Here is a 15,690-nt window from a genome sequence, read left to right as displayed (position 1 = left end):
CTGGCAGGCCTGCGAGACCCAGGAGACCCCGCCACAGGGCTTGTGTGCTGAGAAGAGAAGGGTGGACGTCAGGAGGCAGCTGCCACCCCCTCCTGTGCAGGAACAGCGCCTGTGACTTTGCAACGGACTCAGACGTCTGCGTCGCTCTGCAGAGAAAAACCGGCCTTTGCTTCTCCACTGCCGACGTTCAGAAGTACAGAATAATCTCTCTTTTCTTGTTGTTACTACAGAAATGTCATTTTCTTCCACAGAAGGCACGCGGCAGATTCCTCTAGACGAGTATTTTCTTGCTGGCTTGGCAAGTGCGGACCTTAAGCCAGAGGAAATTTTGGAATCTGTGCATATCCCTCACTCTCGAAAAGTAAGAATTCCACTGGTTGCTTTCGACAGTTATTTTTCCCCTTTCATAACTGAGTACAGTCATCTTTAGAAATCTAAAAACAGATGGAAGGCTGCCCTGTAAACCTGTTTCCTCCCCCACCGTGGGCAGCCGAGCAAGCAGCTCCGGGGTGTGGCTGTGGGTTGTTGTGTCAGCTGTGGGGTGGGGCCTGTGGCGGGCCTGGGTCGTGGCCCTCGTGTCCGTGAGTTCAAGCTCTCTGGCTGTGGAATGGCGCTTCTCCACCTGACCCACAGGGAGACCGAGGTTGAGGCTCGGCCTCCCCACTGCCCACTCTAGCCGCCCCCAACAGTTCCTAGGGGCAGGACGGCCTCCAGATGTTTGCTAACCCAGGAGCCCTGGGGTTGACATGGCCACCCAGCCAACTACAGAGGTGGCCTTCTGTCCACACTCCCGGCACCGTGTGCCTCTCCCAAAGCTGTACCTGAATCCAAGAGGTCAGTCTTCCCAGAAAGGTGTTCAACACACACGCACACTCACAACAAGCAGGAGCCAGGAGGCAGCTGGGTTTTGGAGGAAGTCTTGCGTTAAGTTATGCTTTCAGCCATGTGTGGTCTTCATTAGTTTTTCCTTCAGAAGGAAAACTTTAAAATGTGTTCCCACTCAAATCTGTGTAAAGGCAACAGAAAAATGGGCAAGCTCAGACATGAGCACCCTTGGTGGCAGCGCAGATGGAACTGCACTTGGGGGCTCAGGCCGTTGTCATGGACCCCACCTGGGCACACCACAGGTCGAAGGGCCAGATGGGGCAGCCATTGCCCGTCCCCCCCCCCCCCCCCGAATCTCGCTGCTGACACAAGAGTCCCTAGTCAGCTGTTGGAAAGTTCTATCGGGCTCCCTTGTGAGCTTTGCCAAATGGAAAAGTGCTCATTTCCACAAACCAAGAAATGGGGTGGGTCTCTTTGTACTTTACGCAAACCACCTGTAAAAGCCCTCGTGTGAGGAGGGCTCCTCCACCTCACAGGAAAAAGGTCTGAAGACTGGAAGGAATGGCACCCGGAAATACACGTGCACAGAAATGTTTCCACAGCATTCTCTGCAGAGGGTCCTGGCCTCAGAGAGAAAGCGCAGGGTGGTTCCTGTTCCCTGAGGGTGCCAGAGCCTTGGGGACAGGCCTCGGGGAGGACGCCATGCTCACTTTGAACAAGAAGGCAGCCATGGTGTCCTGTAACTGTGCCACTGTTCTTTGGGTCCCTTTAGATTGAGTCTGAGTGATTAATTAGTGACACCAAGAAGCACACTCTTAGTTTTGACATAGCAGGTAACCCAAATGGTTTTCGTCTCCACAGTGGGAGTTTGTGTCAGCCTTCCGGCAGGCCCAGTGCCAGCAAAATGCCTTGGCCCACGTGAATGCCGGCATGCGAGTCCTTTTCAAAGAAGGCACAGACAGCATTGAGGCCCTGAGCATCGCCTTCGGAGGCGTTGGTGCTGCCACCGTCAGTGCGCCGAAGTCCTGCCAGCAGCTCCTCGGGAGGTAAGCAGAGCCCTGCACCTCAGGGGTGAAACTTGCCATTGAATAAAACAAATGGAAATTTGGCTCTGGCAAGTGTCGGGAAAGCCCTGAGAAGATGGAAACTCTCCGTGAAAATCACTGCTTGCTCTTTCTGTAATTTTGCTGAGTGAATTAAACCTTATTCAACTTCCATTAATTAGATGCCACTCTTTGGGTGAGGGATACAACAGAAATAGCCCAGGTCTGAGTTCAGCCAGCAGGTGAACTTTTCCCATCTGGCCGTTATGCCCTTATGCAGATCAGCTCCCCAGCAAACCCACACTGGGCAGGGTCCGAGTGGCGCCTGACACCCGCAGGGCTGGTGCACTCCTTTCTCCCTCTGCGAAGGCAGGATCCAAGTCTGAGTCCTGTCCAGTTCATAATGGAGTGGCCCTAAGGGACTATGTATTTAGTACCTGGTTCTAGCACGTCTGGCTCTGGAACGTGTCAGTGTTCATGGTGCAATGGAACAGGTTCCCTTCTCACCCTGCCATGACCCTGGGGCTACTTGAGGCAGCCTCCCCATGCCTTGGTTTCCCTAAGGGGCTTGATGAGGAGATTTCTAAGTTCCCTTCCAACTCACAAAAGGAAACTCTGGGGTCTCTAAAATGTCACCATCCTATATCTAGCTCATGCCACGCAATTGAGACTGCCCTTTAACTGGTTCCTTCCTGCTCCCGCCCTGCCAGGCGCTGGAACGAGCCGATGCTGGACGAGGCTTGCAGGCTGCTTCTGGACGAGGTTTCCCTCCCAGGCTCAGCTCCTGGTGGCCAGGTGGAATTCAAGAGGACCCTGGTAGTCAGCTTCCTCTTCAAATTCTACCTAGAGGTTTTGCAGGAGCTGAAGAAGCTAGTGAAGCTATTCTCTGTGGCTGTAAGTGCTCTGGTATATTATTACAGTTTCCTGGGGTTACTAAACAAAAAAACCACAGACCGGGTGACTTAAACAACAGAAATGGACTATCTCACAGTTCTGGGGTTAGAATCCTAGAATCCAGATTAAGTCGTCAGAAGGGTTGGTTCTTTCCAGGGCTGTGAGGGAGAATCTGTCCTAGGTCTCTCTTCTAGTTTCTGGTGGCTTTCCAGTGGTCTTTGGCATTCCTTGGTTTGTAGAAGTGTCACCCTGATCTCTGCCTTCACATGGAGTTCTCTCTGTGTGCACATCCGTGTCCAAATTTCCCTTTCTTATAAGGATGCTAGTCATATTGGATTAGGGCCCATTCTAACGATCTTATTTTAACTTGATTGCCTCTGTAGTAAAGGCCCTACCTTATTTGGATAAAGCCACATTCTGAGGTACTGAGAGGACTTCAATATAAAAATCTTAGAGGGACACAATTCAGCCCATGACATCTTGCTTTTATGTGCTCCTTGCAGCTGTGAGCTCACAGCTCTGCCACTGCCTTAGCAGCTGTGTGCAGCCTGTGCACAGACTCCTGCTCTCCCGTCCCTTGCTCTGAGTCAGGCCTTGTTCGTCCCCAGCCAGCCCTTCTCCGGGGTCCAGCCCTGAAGGGCTGCATGAGGCTCAGCAAGTTCACTGCCTGCCCTGAGCACCGAAACAGCACGGTGCCCCTGCCTCAGGTGTGCGATTGTTTTCTTTTAAAATCACCTTTATTGAAGTATAATTTACATATAATAAAATACTTCCATTTAAATTCAGCACATTTTGACAAATGTGTGTACCTGGGTAGCCACCACCCCATGCTAGGTCTACCACATTTCCATCAGCTCCAAGAGTACCCTGTGCCCTCTGTCACTGTCCCACCACTGCACAGACAACTGCTCCTCTGCTCTGTGGCACTGTGGATTCATGTTGTCTATCCTGGAATTTTATACTCCATATGAAATGCAAACTAAAATTTTATTTTTCAAAAAGACCAAAACTGATGTGTATGCTAAAATTTAAATAGCTTTCTGGATTTTTTGTTGTAAACTTCTGGATAAGCTAAGCAAATGAAAACATTCTCCGCCCCCCCCCTCCCGCCCCCTCCACTCCCCTGACCATGATTACAGCTCTCCCCCTACCTTGTACCCCCATTCCCCAACCACACCACCCCAATAGCCCACCATTCCTAAAGCATCTGATTTTCATTGTCGCAGACGAAGACCCTCGCCAGCTGCGTTCACCGGAGTAGTCCTTGCTGCGGTTTAATTTCTGAATCAAGACACTTGATGAGTTTCAGTGACACCCAGAGCAGCCTTCCCAATTCTACTGCTCTCCCAGAAAAGCTGGGAAAAAACAGGATTTGGGCCCTTTTGTATACAACAGACTCACGCTTATTCTGGGATGGCTTATCCAGCCATAGCCTCCTTGCTTCTCCTGCCTCTGCCCGGCTGGCTGGCAGGGCTCTCCCTCCTGGCAGGGCTCTCCCTCCTCGAGACCAGAGGATCAGATTCAAACCAGCCAGTCGGGTCCTCGTGACGGGGGTGGAGGACATGAAGCAGTCAAGGAAAGGGAGTCCTGGGAGGTAGTGTGGACGTTGGTTCTCTGGGCCTCCCTGGGTACATTAGCCAAGTCATTTTCACATAAACCAAAGCCCAGCTTCATCATAGACTAACCAGCTTATCTTTGTTGTTTTGACTCATCTCTCAGGACAGCCGGTGTCACCCTGACATTTCGGACCGATTCCTAAGCGCTCTAGAAGATTTCCCAGTCACAATACCCCAGGGAGTCCAAACGTATCAGGTCAGTGAGTTTAACTTAACCGAAACCTGCAAACCAGAGCTGTGTGAGCAAACAAGCTTTTCAGAGCTGTGATTTTCAGTCCTGACTTTCTGGTCCGTCCCAGCACATTGGCTCTTTGCTAAGGCTGAGTCGGGGAGACGCTGCCATCTGAGGACCCGCCTGAGCTGCCGCTAGATGGACCCAAGGCCAAACCATCTGACGCGTCTGCAGACTAATAATTATAGCCTCCTCAAAGTGATATTCTTTGGGCATTTTTTTAATATGTACTCAGAAGAGCCCTGAGCTGGAAGGTTCAGCTCCCAACCCTGATTGCAAATGTTTCCCCTCCAGTCAGCAAACGAGAGCCCTGCACGTAACTGAACTCACCATTTCTGGAAGGGCAGTTTAGAAGTTATTTATTCTTGCTAGAGCACACCCCTCCCCAACCCCACCTCCACACACACACACACACACACACACACACGCAAGCGTAGGCAGATCTTCCCTGAGGAAAGCTCCAGAATAAACACTTCCCCATCTCCTTATACTCCCAGTGATGATGTTGTGCCACTCACAGGGGCAGCCAGGACACCTTAACCTGGATCTGGTGGGACTCGCTGCCATCCCCCAGAGGCCCTGACCAAGGTGATACTCGGGCTCTGGCTTAGATTTTAAGCTCCCACCCTGGGAACTGTGTTCACTTTAGGCCTTGTCATAGGGTCACTTTCCATGTGGACAGGTTGACCACTGGAAAGGTAAGCAAACAGGACAGGGAGATGCTCTAGATCTCCAAGAAGGGAGTACACAGCACCACTGGAGAAAAGAAGATGCCAAAAGGAGAAGTTGGGGTGCCCCTTCACCCACTTCACCATTTGGAGGAAAGGTTGGCCCTATCCGAGGCATTGCCACATAGCTGGAATGACAATTCCCCATTCTGGTTACATCATCAAATTGTCACATTCATCGTCTGACCCACTCCAGGGCTTGCTGCCCTGGGCGGACCAGCCAATTTCTCAATTCTCAATCAGGAATGTTGGTGACTGGCCAGGCCACTTGTGAAAATTTAAAGTTTCTGGGGCAACCTGTCTTCCTCTGTAGAGTGTGGATCCTCAGCAACCTGCCCGAGACCCAGTTGGACGCCCCATAATGCACCTGTCAGGTCTGAAACATGCCACCGGTGAAGCCGTATTCTGCGATGACATCCCCGTGGTGGATAAAGAACTTTTCATGGTTTTGGTGACCAGTAGCAGGGCTCATGCAAAAATCATGTAAGTAAAGGAAAAGCTTTCAAAAGCCTTTCAAAAGCACACCTGGAGATTCCCTCAGAGGGATGTACTCATTCTCCTGCAATGTCCTAACCCTAACGAACCTGAACCGGAAAGAAGAAAGGAAAGGTCACCAGCCCCAGGAGGAGGAAGGGAGAGCATCTGGAAATGACTATCATGAAAGAGAGAGTGAAAATCACAGTCATGGGCTCCCTGCCCCCATCCTAACCTCACAAAACCACATCGCCCTGCGGCAGCCTCAGGCGTGGCTCAAAGGAGTAACTGTTGTAGGGCTGATACGCAGCTGGTGGTAAAACACCCACTTCCTTACTGCATGGTAAGCGGCTGTCCTAAGCTTCATGCCCCTCGCCACAGCCACAGGGCCCCTCCCCGCCAGCAGCCGCAGTGGTGCCTCCTGCCCCAGCAGGGGCTCTCCTGGCCCCTACTCAGTGGCAGGTCCATTGGGATTGGTCAGGGCCTAAGCTGGATTCATGGTCCCATATTTTTATTTTCAACCATGCTCTAGCCATCCCTCAGGTTTGATGCCCTTTCAAAGCTCGCTGATGTCTACTTCTTAAATATCTCTCTCTGTTCAGATCAGTTGACTTCTCTGAGGCCCTGGAACTGCCCGGGGTGGTCGATGTGATAACAGCTGAAGATGTTCCAGGCACCAATGGGGCCGAAGATGACAAACTGCTGGCTGTAGATGAGGTATGTAAGGGACACACTTTCCCAGATGACTCTATGCGGACAGTCACCGAGGCGCCACCACCTCCAGCCAGCTTCCCAGCGCTTCCTGCTGCCGGAGGTAGAAGTGCCAAGCCTTTGGATAAAGACGCCCCAAGATCTTTATTCAGCTCTACTCTTCTGGACTCAGGAAACAACACAGTGAAAGGAAACTTATGACAGAAAAGCGACAAGTCCTAGTTCTGCCACTGTGAGCTCTTGAGTCCATTTACCCTCATCTAAAGAGTAAATGCAAGGACCTGAGCTGTATCAGGATAGAACACTCTAGAAAGGAGAGTACAAAAAATATGGCCACTCCCTCTTACTGACTCCCTCCTTTCCTGGACCTCCCCGTTTCCTACCTCTCTTCACACACTCCATTTTTAATAAAGCTGCTCTTGCTGTCTCTGACCTTTTAATTCTAATTCAGCAATCACTGCTTGAGCACTTGATTTTGAAGCCAGGCTGCCTAGGCTCACGCTCCAGCTCTTCCCCTCACTAGCTGTGGGCTCTTGGTTCCCATCAGCTGTGGAAGGGGGAGAATCACAGCACCCACTGCCCTGTGTGGCTATGGGATTTCAGTGCCTCAGTGCGTGCAGAGTGCTCAGGGCGGGGCTTGGTGTGTAGAGGCTTTCAGGAAGGGTGAGCTGTCCTTGTCGCATCCCAGGGAGCCCCATGCAGACTGTCTCCCCTCCGGCCACAGAATGAATCACTGGTCTTTTGGTTGAACGTCAGATGAAGAGATTGGCTGTTGTTTAGGAGCTGTGTTAGTCTGCTCTGGCTGTCATAATAAAATGCCACAGACTAGGTGGCAACAGAAGTTTATCGTATCACAGCTCTGGAGGCTGAGTCCCGGATCGAGGTATTGGCATGTCTGGCTTCTCCGGAGGCCTCCTCTCCTGGCTGCAGGTGGCTGCCTTCTCACTGTGTCCTCACACACACAGCCTTTTCTCTGTGCGACAGCAGCCTTGGTGTCTTCTCGTAGGAACACCAGACATATTGGGGCAGGGCCTTACCCTTATGCCCTCATATAACCTTAACTACCTCTGCCAAGGCCCCGTCTCCCAATGCAGTCACACTGGGGGTTAATGCTTCAGCATATGACATTCTCCAAGGGACACAATTCAGCCCACAACAGGAGCCACGTTGTACAAAAAAATACTTTGCTTATCTTCAAACTCTAAAAGGATACCATGAAGGTGACGCACGTGAACCAAGCCCAACAGAGGACACAGTAGATTCAGGCTACGGCCAACCTCAGATCCACTCTGGGGCTTACGTTCACTGAGTTAAATGGCCAGTGGAACTGTCTGTCTTGTTTAAATTATTTTCTCAATAAAAAATTATTTTAATTGTTAGCCAAGCATGTGTAGTCGAATGTGGTTATTATTGCTCAACAATAACATCTAAGACACCAGCCACTGGTAAGGTTAAGCTGAGCCTATTCCCACCTAGAATTTTCTGCTTCATGTGTGTACTTTCCACAGGTACTTTGCGTGGGCCAGATCGTCTGTGCTGTGGTTGCAGAGACAGATGTACAAGCAAAGCGAGCAGTTGAAAAGATAAAGGTCACCTATGAAGACCTGGAGCCTGTAATCTTCACCATCCAGGTAAGCAGGGCTAGCCGGTCTCTCCCTAAGGCTGTAGAATCAAAAGTACTTTGTAAATATCTTAATGCAAGATAAATCCAGGGAACTAATATTTTCTTGTCACTGGCTTGCTCTAGAAAAATCAACTGTCTCTGGAAGATATTACTTGTATGCATTGAAATTATCTTTGGCTTCAAAGAACAGGAAAAAAAAAAAAACAGAATAGAAGTTTCTCTCTCACGTTCAAAAATCTAGCAGTGGTCAGTCCAGGGCTTCTATGGAGTTCTATGTGTCAGGGGTCCAGCTTCCTGTCTAGTCACTCCATCATGCATGGTTTCAATTCTCCAGGTCACATTTTGGTCCACAATGGCTACTGAAGCTCTGGCCATTAAGTCCACATTCCAGACAGCAGAGAGAATGAAATGATGAAGAAGGGTGTGCCCCCTCCCTTTAAGGACACTTCCCAGTCCTTAAAGGGAGGTATGTACATTGCATAACCATTCCTACATCTCTTTGGTTAGAACCTCATCACATTCCACACAGAACTGCAAGGGGAGCAGGGAAGGGCAGATTGTATTCCAGGTGGCCATGTATCCACTAAGAATTGGGGACTCTATTACTTGAGGAAGATGTAGTGGAATTTCACAGAACCTTCCATTCTTATTCCTAGGTCTAGATAATGGAATTCAAATGGTATTTCTAGGGAAGATAATGGAGTGAGAATAGAAAATTAAAATGTAGACTGGGGTTTGCAAGTTCCAATTCAGTAAGGGACAGGTTCAGCGTAAGCGAGTTGAAAAAAGCTTGCTTGTTTGTATGCATATGACAGACCCTAAAAACTGTTCAAAGGCTTTAGTGAACCATTTGAACATTTTGAAATATAACTAAAAGGTTTCTCAATCTACATTGCTCAATATTCAAAGTGTTTAAAAAAAAACTCCACGTGTTTCTTCATCTTTCTGCACCGAACCAACTCTGCTCTAAATTCCCATTTGCCAAGTTTGCAAGAGGCCTGGGCCATTTTTCTTGGCTCACTCCCCTTGTTGGGTTGCACTAGGTTCCTAATATGAGCTGTTGAGATTTCCATTGTAATCTCACCTTCCTCGAGGGGGAGATGGCACCCCGAGAACACACCCATGAAATAGTCTGGGACTCAGAATGGTGAGAGATCCAGAGTTCCCTCAGATCAGGACTTTCCAGAGTCAGCAAAAAAATTCTGTGAACAAAGGCAGGTAACAAAATAGTCATATAGACATATAGACCAATGCTGATGAATTCATCTGTTCACTCATTTATTTATATGATTTTATATGTGAGAGGCAGTGTAGGGTACTGGTTAAAAGCACAGGTCCCAGAGCCAAACCACCAGATTTGAATAGTAGCTGTGCCTCTTACTAGCTGCGTGACCTTAGACAAGTTACTTAACCTCTCTGTGCCATGGTTTCCTCATCTGTAGAATGGGGTAATAATAATACACACATACATCATCGGGTTGTCATAAGACTGAGTCAATATATGTAAAGCACTTAGAACAGTATGTGGCACATACCACTTACTAAATATAGCATGTTGTAATAAGATTATACTGTCTTATGACACATTTACAGTACGGCATATACTTCCCCATGTAAAAGATGACTTATTAAGATCTTAGGATAGCAGAAAATGAAAAATTCAACTATATTGTTCATTTTCTGTTGTTTTGAGAAATCAGGTACTCATCATTAGGCAAGATGTTTCTGAAAACCAAGCCTATGAACACTGCCTCCATCACTTATTTGCACTGTGATTTTAACGTCTCTGAGCCCAGTTTCTTCATCTAGGAGATGGAGATCATAAAAGAATTCATGTGAGAAGGCACGTAAATACACTGCTATTGTACCGTGCTTAACAAAGCAAGCACTCAATCAATATCAGCTGTTCCATTAGCATAATTAGAACGAACGGTTATGGAATCTGAGGCTACTGGAGTCTACAAATGCAGGAGACAGATGTCATTCTCAAGTACGGAAAAACACCTTGGGTCTAAAGGTTAAGCAAGGATCAGTTGTCGGTAAGTCAGTCCACAGAACCGCAGTCTTTATGTGTGAATCAGTTCATGTTATAGTCAGGAAAAAAAACAGAACAACAGGCTAGAAAGAGTCTTGCGAGATTATGCCAAATACCCAGAGAAATCAACAAAGTTCCTATGTCTAATGGGCTTTCTTGGCCCAGAGATGTGTAAGGACTTGTGTTTTCTCCCTCAACACAGCCTCAGTTTTTTCAGAGTCCTGAGTTAGAGGTTCTCATACACAAGCTACCTAAGTAATCTAACACACGTGTTTTCTTCGGGGAGAAGGTGAAAACAGAGGGCCCGAACCTCACCTGTAATGCGTTTGGTCTTATCACCTGTTTCGTGGAGATTCACATTGAAAATGAGAAATTAGTATTTATCATCCTAGACCATCCTGGTGTCCCCAGACCTCAATTCTGAACATAGCTTTCTTCTTAACATTTTGCTAATCCTTCTTGCCAGTCTTCTTCTCAAGTCTAGAACATTCCCTCTGACGTCTCCTCTCTGCAGCGAGCCTGCTGCTCTCGTACTCCCTTGCCTGTGTGGCACCTTTCAAGTGTCCCGGAGACAATGAGCTTCAGGAGTGTGCTGGCTTTTGTTTAAGAAAAAACTACCAGTAGAAGAAAAAGTAGGAAGGATTGGTTTTTGTGCTTTTTTTGTGCCTGTCATTCAGGATGCTATAAAACACAATTCATTCCTATGCCCTGAAAAAAAACTTGAACAAGGAAACATCGAGGAGGCATTTGAAAAAGTCGACCAAATTGTGGAAGGTAAGCTACTCAGGAAACTCTTTGCCTGAAGAGTTTATGAAACAGACACCAAGAGCATGTGATTTCCCCTCAGAAAGACCAACCTCTAAAGTCTTGGTGCTTTGCCAAATTTCTCTTTCTCTCAAATTGTGTGTGTGTGTGTGTGTGTGTGAGTGAGAGAGAGAGAGAGAGAGTGTGTTTATGTGTGTGTTGTGCTGTGTTTTGAGGTGGAGTTAAGTGGTAGGGAGCAATAGAATAAATGAAGAAAAATTCCTAAGATTTTAGTTAGTCAAGGACGGAGTAAGGAACAGAACTTGGCACTTTTAACTTGTTATCCTGTTAACTGTAGTCTCTGGTAACAGATTGCCACAGGACAAATGCCTGGTTGCTTGGTCAGGATAAATCCAGGCCAGCCGGTCCACGTCCTGATTGCTTTTAGTTTGTTTTTGTTTTTGTTTTGTTTTTTGAGGCAGAGTCCCGCTCTGTCACCCTGGCTAGAGTGCCGTGGTGTCAGCCTAGCTCACAGCAACCTCAAACTCCTGGGCTCAAGCAATCCTCCTGCCTCACCCTCCCAAATAGCTGAGACTACAGGTGTGCACCACCACACCCGGCTAATTTTTTCTATTTTTAGTAAAGATGAGGTCTCACTCTTACTCAAGCTGCTCTCCTGAGCTCACGCGATCCTCCTGCCTCAGCCTCCCAGAGAACTAGGATTACAGGCATGAGCCACCATGCCCAACCCTAATTGCTTTTGAATTCCCCAAAATGGTGGCTTTAACCAGCACACACTTTCAGGAGCTTCCTGTGCTTATGCTCAACAGGAGAGGTCCATGTTGGAGGACAGGAACATTTTTACATGGAAACACAGAGAGTGCTTGTTATTCCAAAGACAGAGGACAAAGAACTGGACATTTTTGTGTCGACACAGGATCCAGCCCACGTGCAGGTGAGGTCCAGGACCACCCTTCTCCACCCCCTAATTCCATGATGGCGGCCGATCCCCACAGACTCACAGTTGGGAGCCATTTTACCTCAGGAACTTAGAATCCGAGTGTTAGACATCCGTAGAGCTGCTAAGAGACCACAGAACCTTTTTATTTTTTCTAGTCTTGTCAAGTAAATTAAAGAACAGCCACAATCACTTTAGATCTAAAGAGTACATTCATTTACATCATGCTTAGATGAACTCTGTGATGGGATGACACCACTAAATTATTTCTTCACTTCATTTTTCTCTCAAATAATCATTATAGATAACCTTTAGAGTCAAGACATTATTTTCATTTGCCCGGTCACAAGCTCTAGGTTTTAGCTGCAAAGATATCATCTTCTTTAGTAGGTTGTCAGGAGTTTGCTGGTTTTCACCTCCTTGGGATTTTAGGTCTAGGCATTTGAGTAGGAATTCAACTTCTGACAGGAATCCAGGACTCTGATAGTTTTCCCTCCAGAAAATGCCATTTTTTCTGCTGGAAGGGCTGCTTTGTGAAGATTAACGATGTTTATAAACTAAATAAAGCCCTGCAAGATAGATTCAGACTATCTCCGTTGTTTTTACCAGTAGACTTGAATGAATACTGCTGTGATGTTGCGTTTCAGGAAACAAAAGCTTCCTTGCTATTGCATTCTCACGTGCCTTCCATTTTCTCACTTTTACAGAAAACAGTGTCCTCTACTTTAAACATCCCCCTCAACAGGATCACCTGTCATGTAAAACGAGTGGGTGGAGGATTTGGAGGGAAGGTAGGAAGGCCAGCTGTATTCGGGGCAATTGCAGCTGTGGGTGCTGTCAAGTAAGTGCGCTTGGGGACACGGAATGGTATAGAATGCACAGAGCTGAGGGCAAATCAGTGGCCTGAGAGTCACTTGGGCTGCCATCATAACCACCTGTATGTCCTCTTAGGCAATTCAGCCTCCGGTCTGTTTCTTTATAAAATGTAGCTAATAACACCTGCCTTCCCAGCCTTTTAGAGTTATTGCAAAGGTCAGATGTGCACAGCACTTTGAATTAGCTAGTATGCTATAAGACGGAACAGTGGTATCGTTCATTGAATATCTCCAGGGCTGGGGCTGCCCCGTTCCTGAGCTTCAGGGAAGGTGGCTCCTTGGGGTAGGGCAAGTCACCCCGCCCAAGTGGAGTGCTAAGGGGGATATTGCTCCTGAATTTCCCTTCCCACTCTCAGCCCCACAACAGAGTAGGGTGAGGAAAGAGAGGAGCTCTGTCCTCTGCCTCCCTGCACCTGGGCAGGGCCATCTCTGCACAATGGACAGATGACTCATTCTCAAAGACAGCTCCCAGCCAGCCTCCCCAGAAGGCTCACTCCTTTGCTGTTCATGCCTCAGCATCTGTGTTCACTTGGTGCTGGCTTTTCTGTCACTTGTTCATTTTCTATAGCTGTTTCTCTAGTAGCTTTTCAGAGCCCCAATCAGCCTGCAAAGCTCACAGGCCCTGCTTTCTTTGACAACTTTTGTGTAGCTCGGAGCTAGGTCCTGAAGCCCTCAGACACGTGTCTCAGTCCTCAGTGAGAGGTAGGAAAAAGCAGGAGCTGAATCCAGTCTCCAGTTCTTTCTCTCTGTTAACACCCAGTGGGGAACCAGTAAGGGACAATCAGTTCATTGAATTCCCACCAGGCTTCCTGCCTTTGAGACTTCTCAAGACTGAGTGCACATTCCAGTCATCTGGGGAAGAATTTACATCCCAATACCTAGGCTGCCCAGTACTGACCCAGATCAGCATTTTTAAAACTTCCCCAGTGGTTCCACTGTGCAGGCAAGTGTGGGAACCAGTGCCTTAAAACACAACCCTCCTTGGCACACAACTGTCATGCATTAAATGATCCCCAAAGCAGTATTCCCAGATCTCCTGAGAGCTCATAGACATTCCTGCTCTCCTAGATTAGCCCCACAGAATCAGGATTACCCAGGGAGGGACCTGGAAACCGTACATTTCACTGATGCTGCGAGTGTTCTCACCACTGAAGGCCAGGGAACCCTGAACTAGAATAGCAGTTTTCAAGATGGGCCTGAAGACACCTGCGTCAGAATCACCGAGCAAAGCACAGATTCTAACCCCCGCCCCCAACCCTACTGAATCAGAATCCCAGCATGAAGTCCCAGGAATATGCATTTTCACCAGTGCTCCAGATGATTCTTCTGCACTGCAAAGTTAGGAGCCTCTGCCCTAGAGATACAGAAAGGCTGACGCTCCTTGCCACCTGAGGGTCCAGCTTGACCAACATAGCAGCATTCATGGGTGCGACTGCTAAGCCAGACACCCCAGGATGAGTGTTTGGCCTTCTTTTTCCAGTAGTGTTATTAAGTTGCATTTATCCGTTCACATTCTTTCTCCTTTGTAACTTGTGGAGAAGATAATGCAAAATGGCTGAATCTGGGTGAAGGTCATATTTGAAGCCATAAGAATGCAACTTAACTGCATGTGACATTAATACCTTTAGTTATATCTCCAACCATTGACTAATAGACCACAGAGACAATAATTTGTCATACATTAATTCACATCCGTGCCTAGCATGTTGTATGCAATTATAAAATCGATATGGATGGATGGATGGATAAATGGGTGGGAGGGTTCTGGGATGGATGGGTAGATAAGTGGGTAATTGATGGGTGGGTAGATGGTCAAATGAGGAGATGGATAAATAGGTGGGTGAATGGGTAGACGGGTAGATAGATGGGACAGTGGATGGATGAGTGGGATGGATGGAAAATCTGACTAAGATTTGTTTTCTTTAGAACTGGTCGTCCCATTCGTCTTGTTCTTGATCGTGAAGATGATATGTTAATAACTGGGGGAAGACACCCATTATTTGGAAAATATAAAGTGAGTATTAAAGATGAAATTAGTAAAATACTTCATTTTATTCAAATGGCTTTGTCCTTTTCCATTATTTTGATTTTGCTAAATTCTAAAAACAATCTTAGCACTTAAAATATTAAATGAGGATGTGGTGTATTTGAATACTCATAACATTTTATAAAGAGCTTTTAATAAATCTAGTGTATAATTATGAATAAGTGTGATTATAAAAATACAATTTCAAGTAATGATAAAAACACTACTTGAAGGAATAAGGATTTATATTAGTGGTTCCTCAAAAAAAAAAAAAATGAAAGAAGCTACAAACATTGTTATATAAAAATTTCTTGGCTAGAAAAATCTTATTTTGCTGTAGAAATGTTTGGAAACAATTTGACTACTTTAATTGCAAAATCATTTTTTACAAGTGTTTCCATCAAGTGGTTATGAAAGTATTACAGAAGCTCTTTGCAGATAGGAAAAAAGAATCCACTAAGGAGTAACTTTAAAATTGTTTCAAACCACATTCACTGCATTTTTAGGTTATAATAATATAAACACTATTAAAAATACTTGCTGGCATCTAATTGGCAATAACATTACTTTTCAAATTTTGAGTTTTTAGGATCATTCTACTGTAATGTAACGCATATCAAATAGGCTTTATTTGGGAATTGTTTGTAGCATATACATAGATTTCCTATCTTACATTATTAAATTATTGTATTCCCTGTATTACTAAAGCCACAGCTTTCCACACCACAGCACAATTTTATTTTTTCAATGACATTAGTAATTTTATAATTATAATTTATAATAAAAATTTCTGATTTTTATAATTATTAGTCCCTTATGATAGGGGAATAGTTGGCCATTAAACTTTTTATTTCTGTTCAAATGCACAGAGATCAATAGTTGCAGCTGTTGTCATCGTTGAGAGC

General features: G+C 46.5%; 1 protein-coding gene across 1 annotated transcript in view; it reads left to right on the top strand.

The window, feature by feature from the left end:
* The window catches only part of LOC138395123 (aldehyde oxidase 2), a 76,462-nt gene that overhangs the window by 26,955 nt on the left and 33,817 nt on the right, over nt 1–15,690 (top strand). The window contains exons 13-23 of the mRNA XM_069487657.1: nt 252–361; nt 1,687–1,871; nt 2,579–2,762; nt 4,482–4,574; nt 5,652–5,821; nt 6,415–6,529; nt 8,032–8,154; nt 10,860–10,956; nt 11,757–11,881; nt 12,592–12,725; nt 14,686–14,773. Coding sequence (XP_069343758.1) covers nt 252–361; nt 1,687–1,871; nt 2,579–2,762; nt 4,482–4,574; nt 5,652–5,821; nt 6,415–6,529; nt 8,032–8,154; nt 10,860–10,956; nt 11,757–11,881; nt 12,592–12,725; nt 14,686–14,773 — 1,424 coding nt within the window. The remainder of the gene's footprint in view (nt 1–251; nt 362–1,686; nt 1,872–2,578; nt 2,763–4,481; nt 4,575–5,651; nt 5,822–6,414; nt 6,530–8,031; nt 8,155–10,859; nt 10,957–11,756; nt 11,882–12,591; nt 12,726–14,685; nt 14,774–15,690) is intronic.

This window comes from Eulemur rufifrons, chromosome 1, assembly GCF_041146395.1.
Source record: "Eulemur rufifrons isolate Redbay chromosome 1, OSU_ERuf_1, whole genome shotgun sequence".
Lineage (NCBI taxonomy): Eukaryota > Metazoa > Chordata > Mammalia > Primates > Lemuridae > Eulemur > Eulemur rufifrons.
Note: the sequence above shows the minus strand (reverse complement) of the source record. Positions and strands in the feature narration are given on the sequence as shown.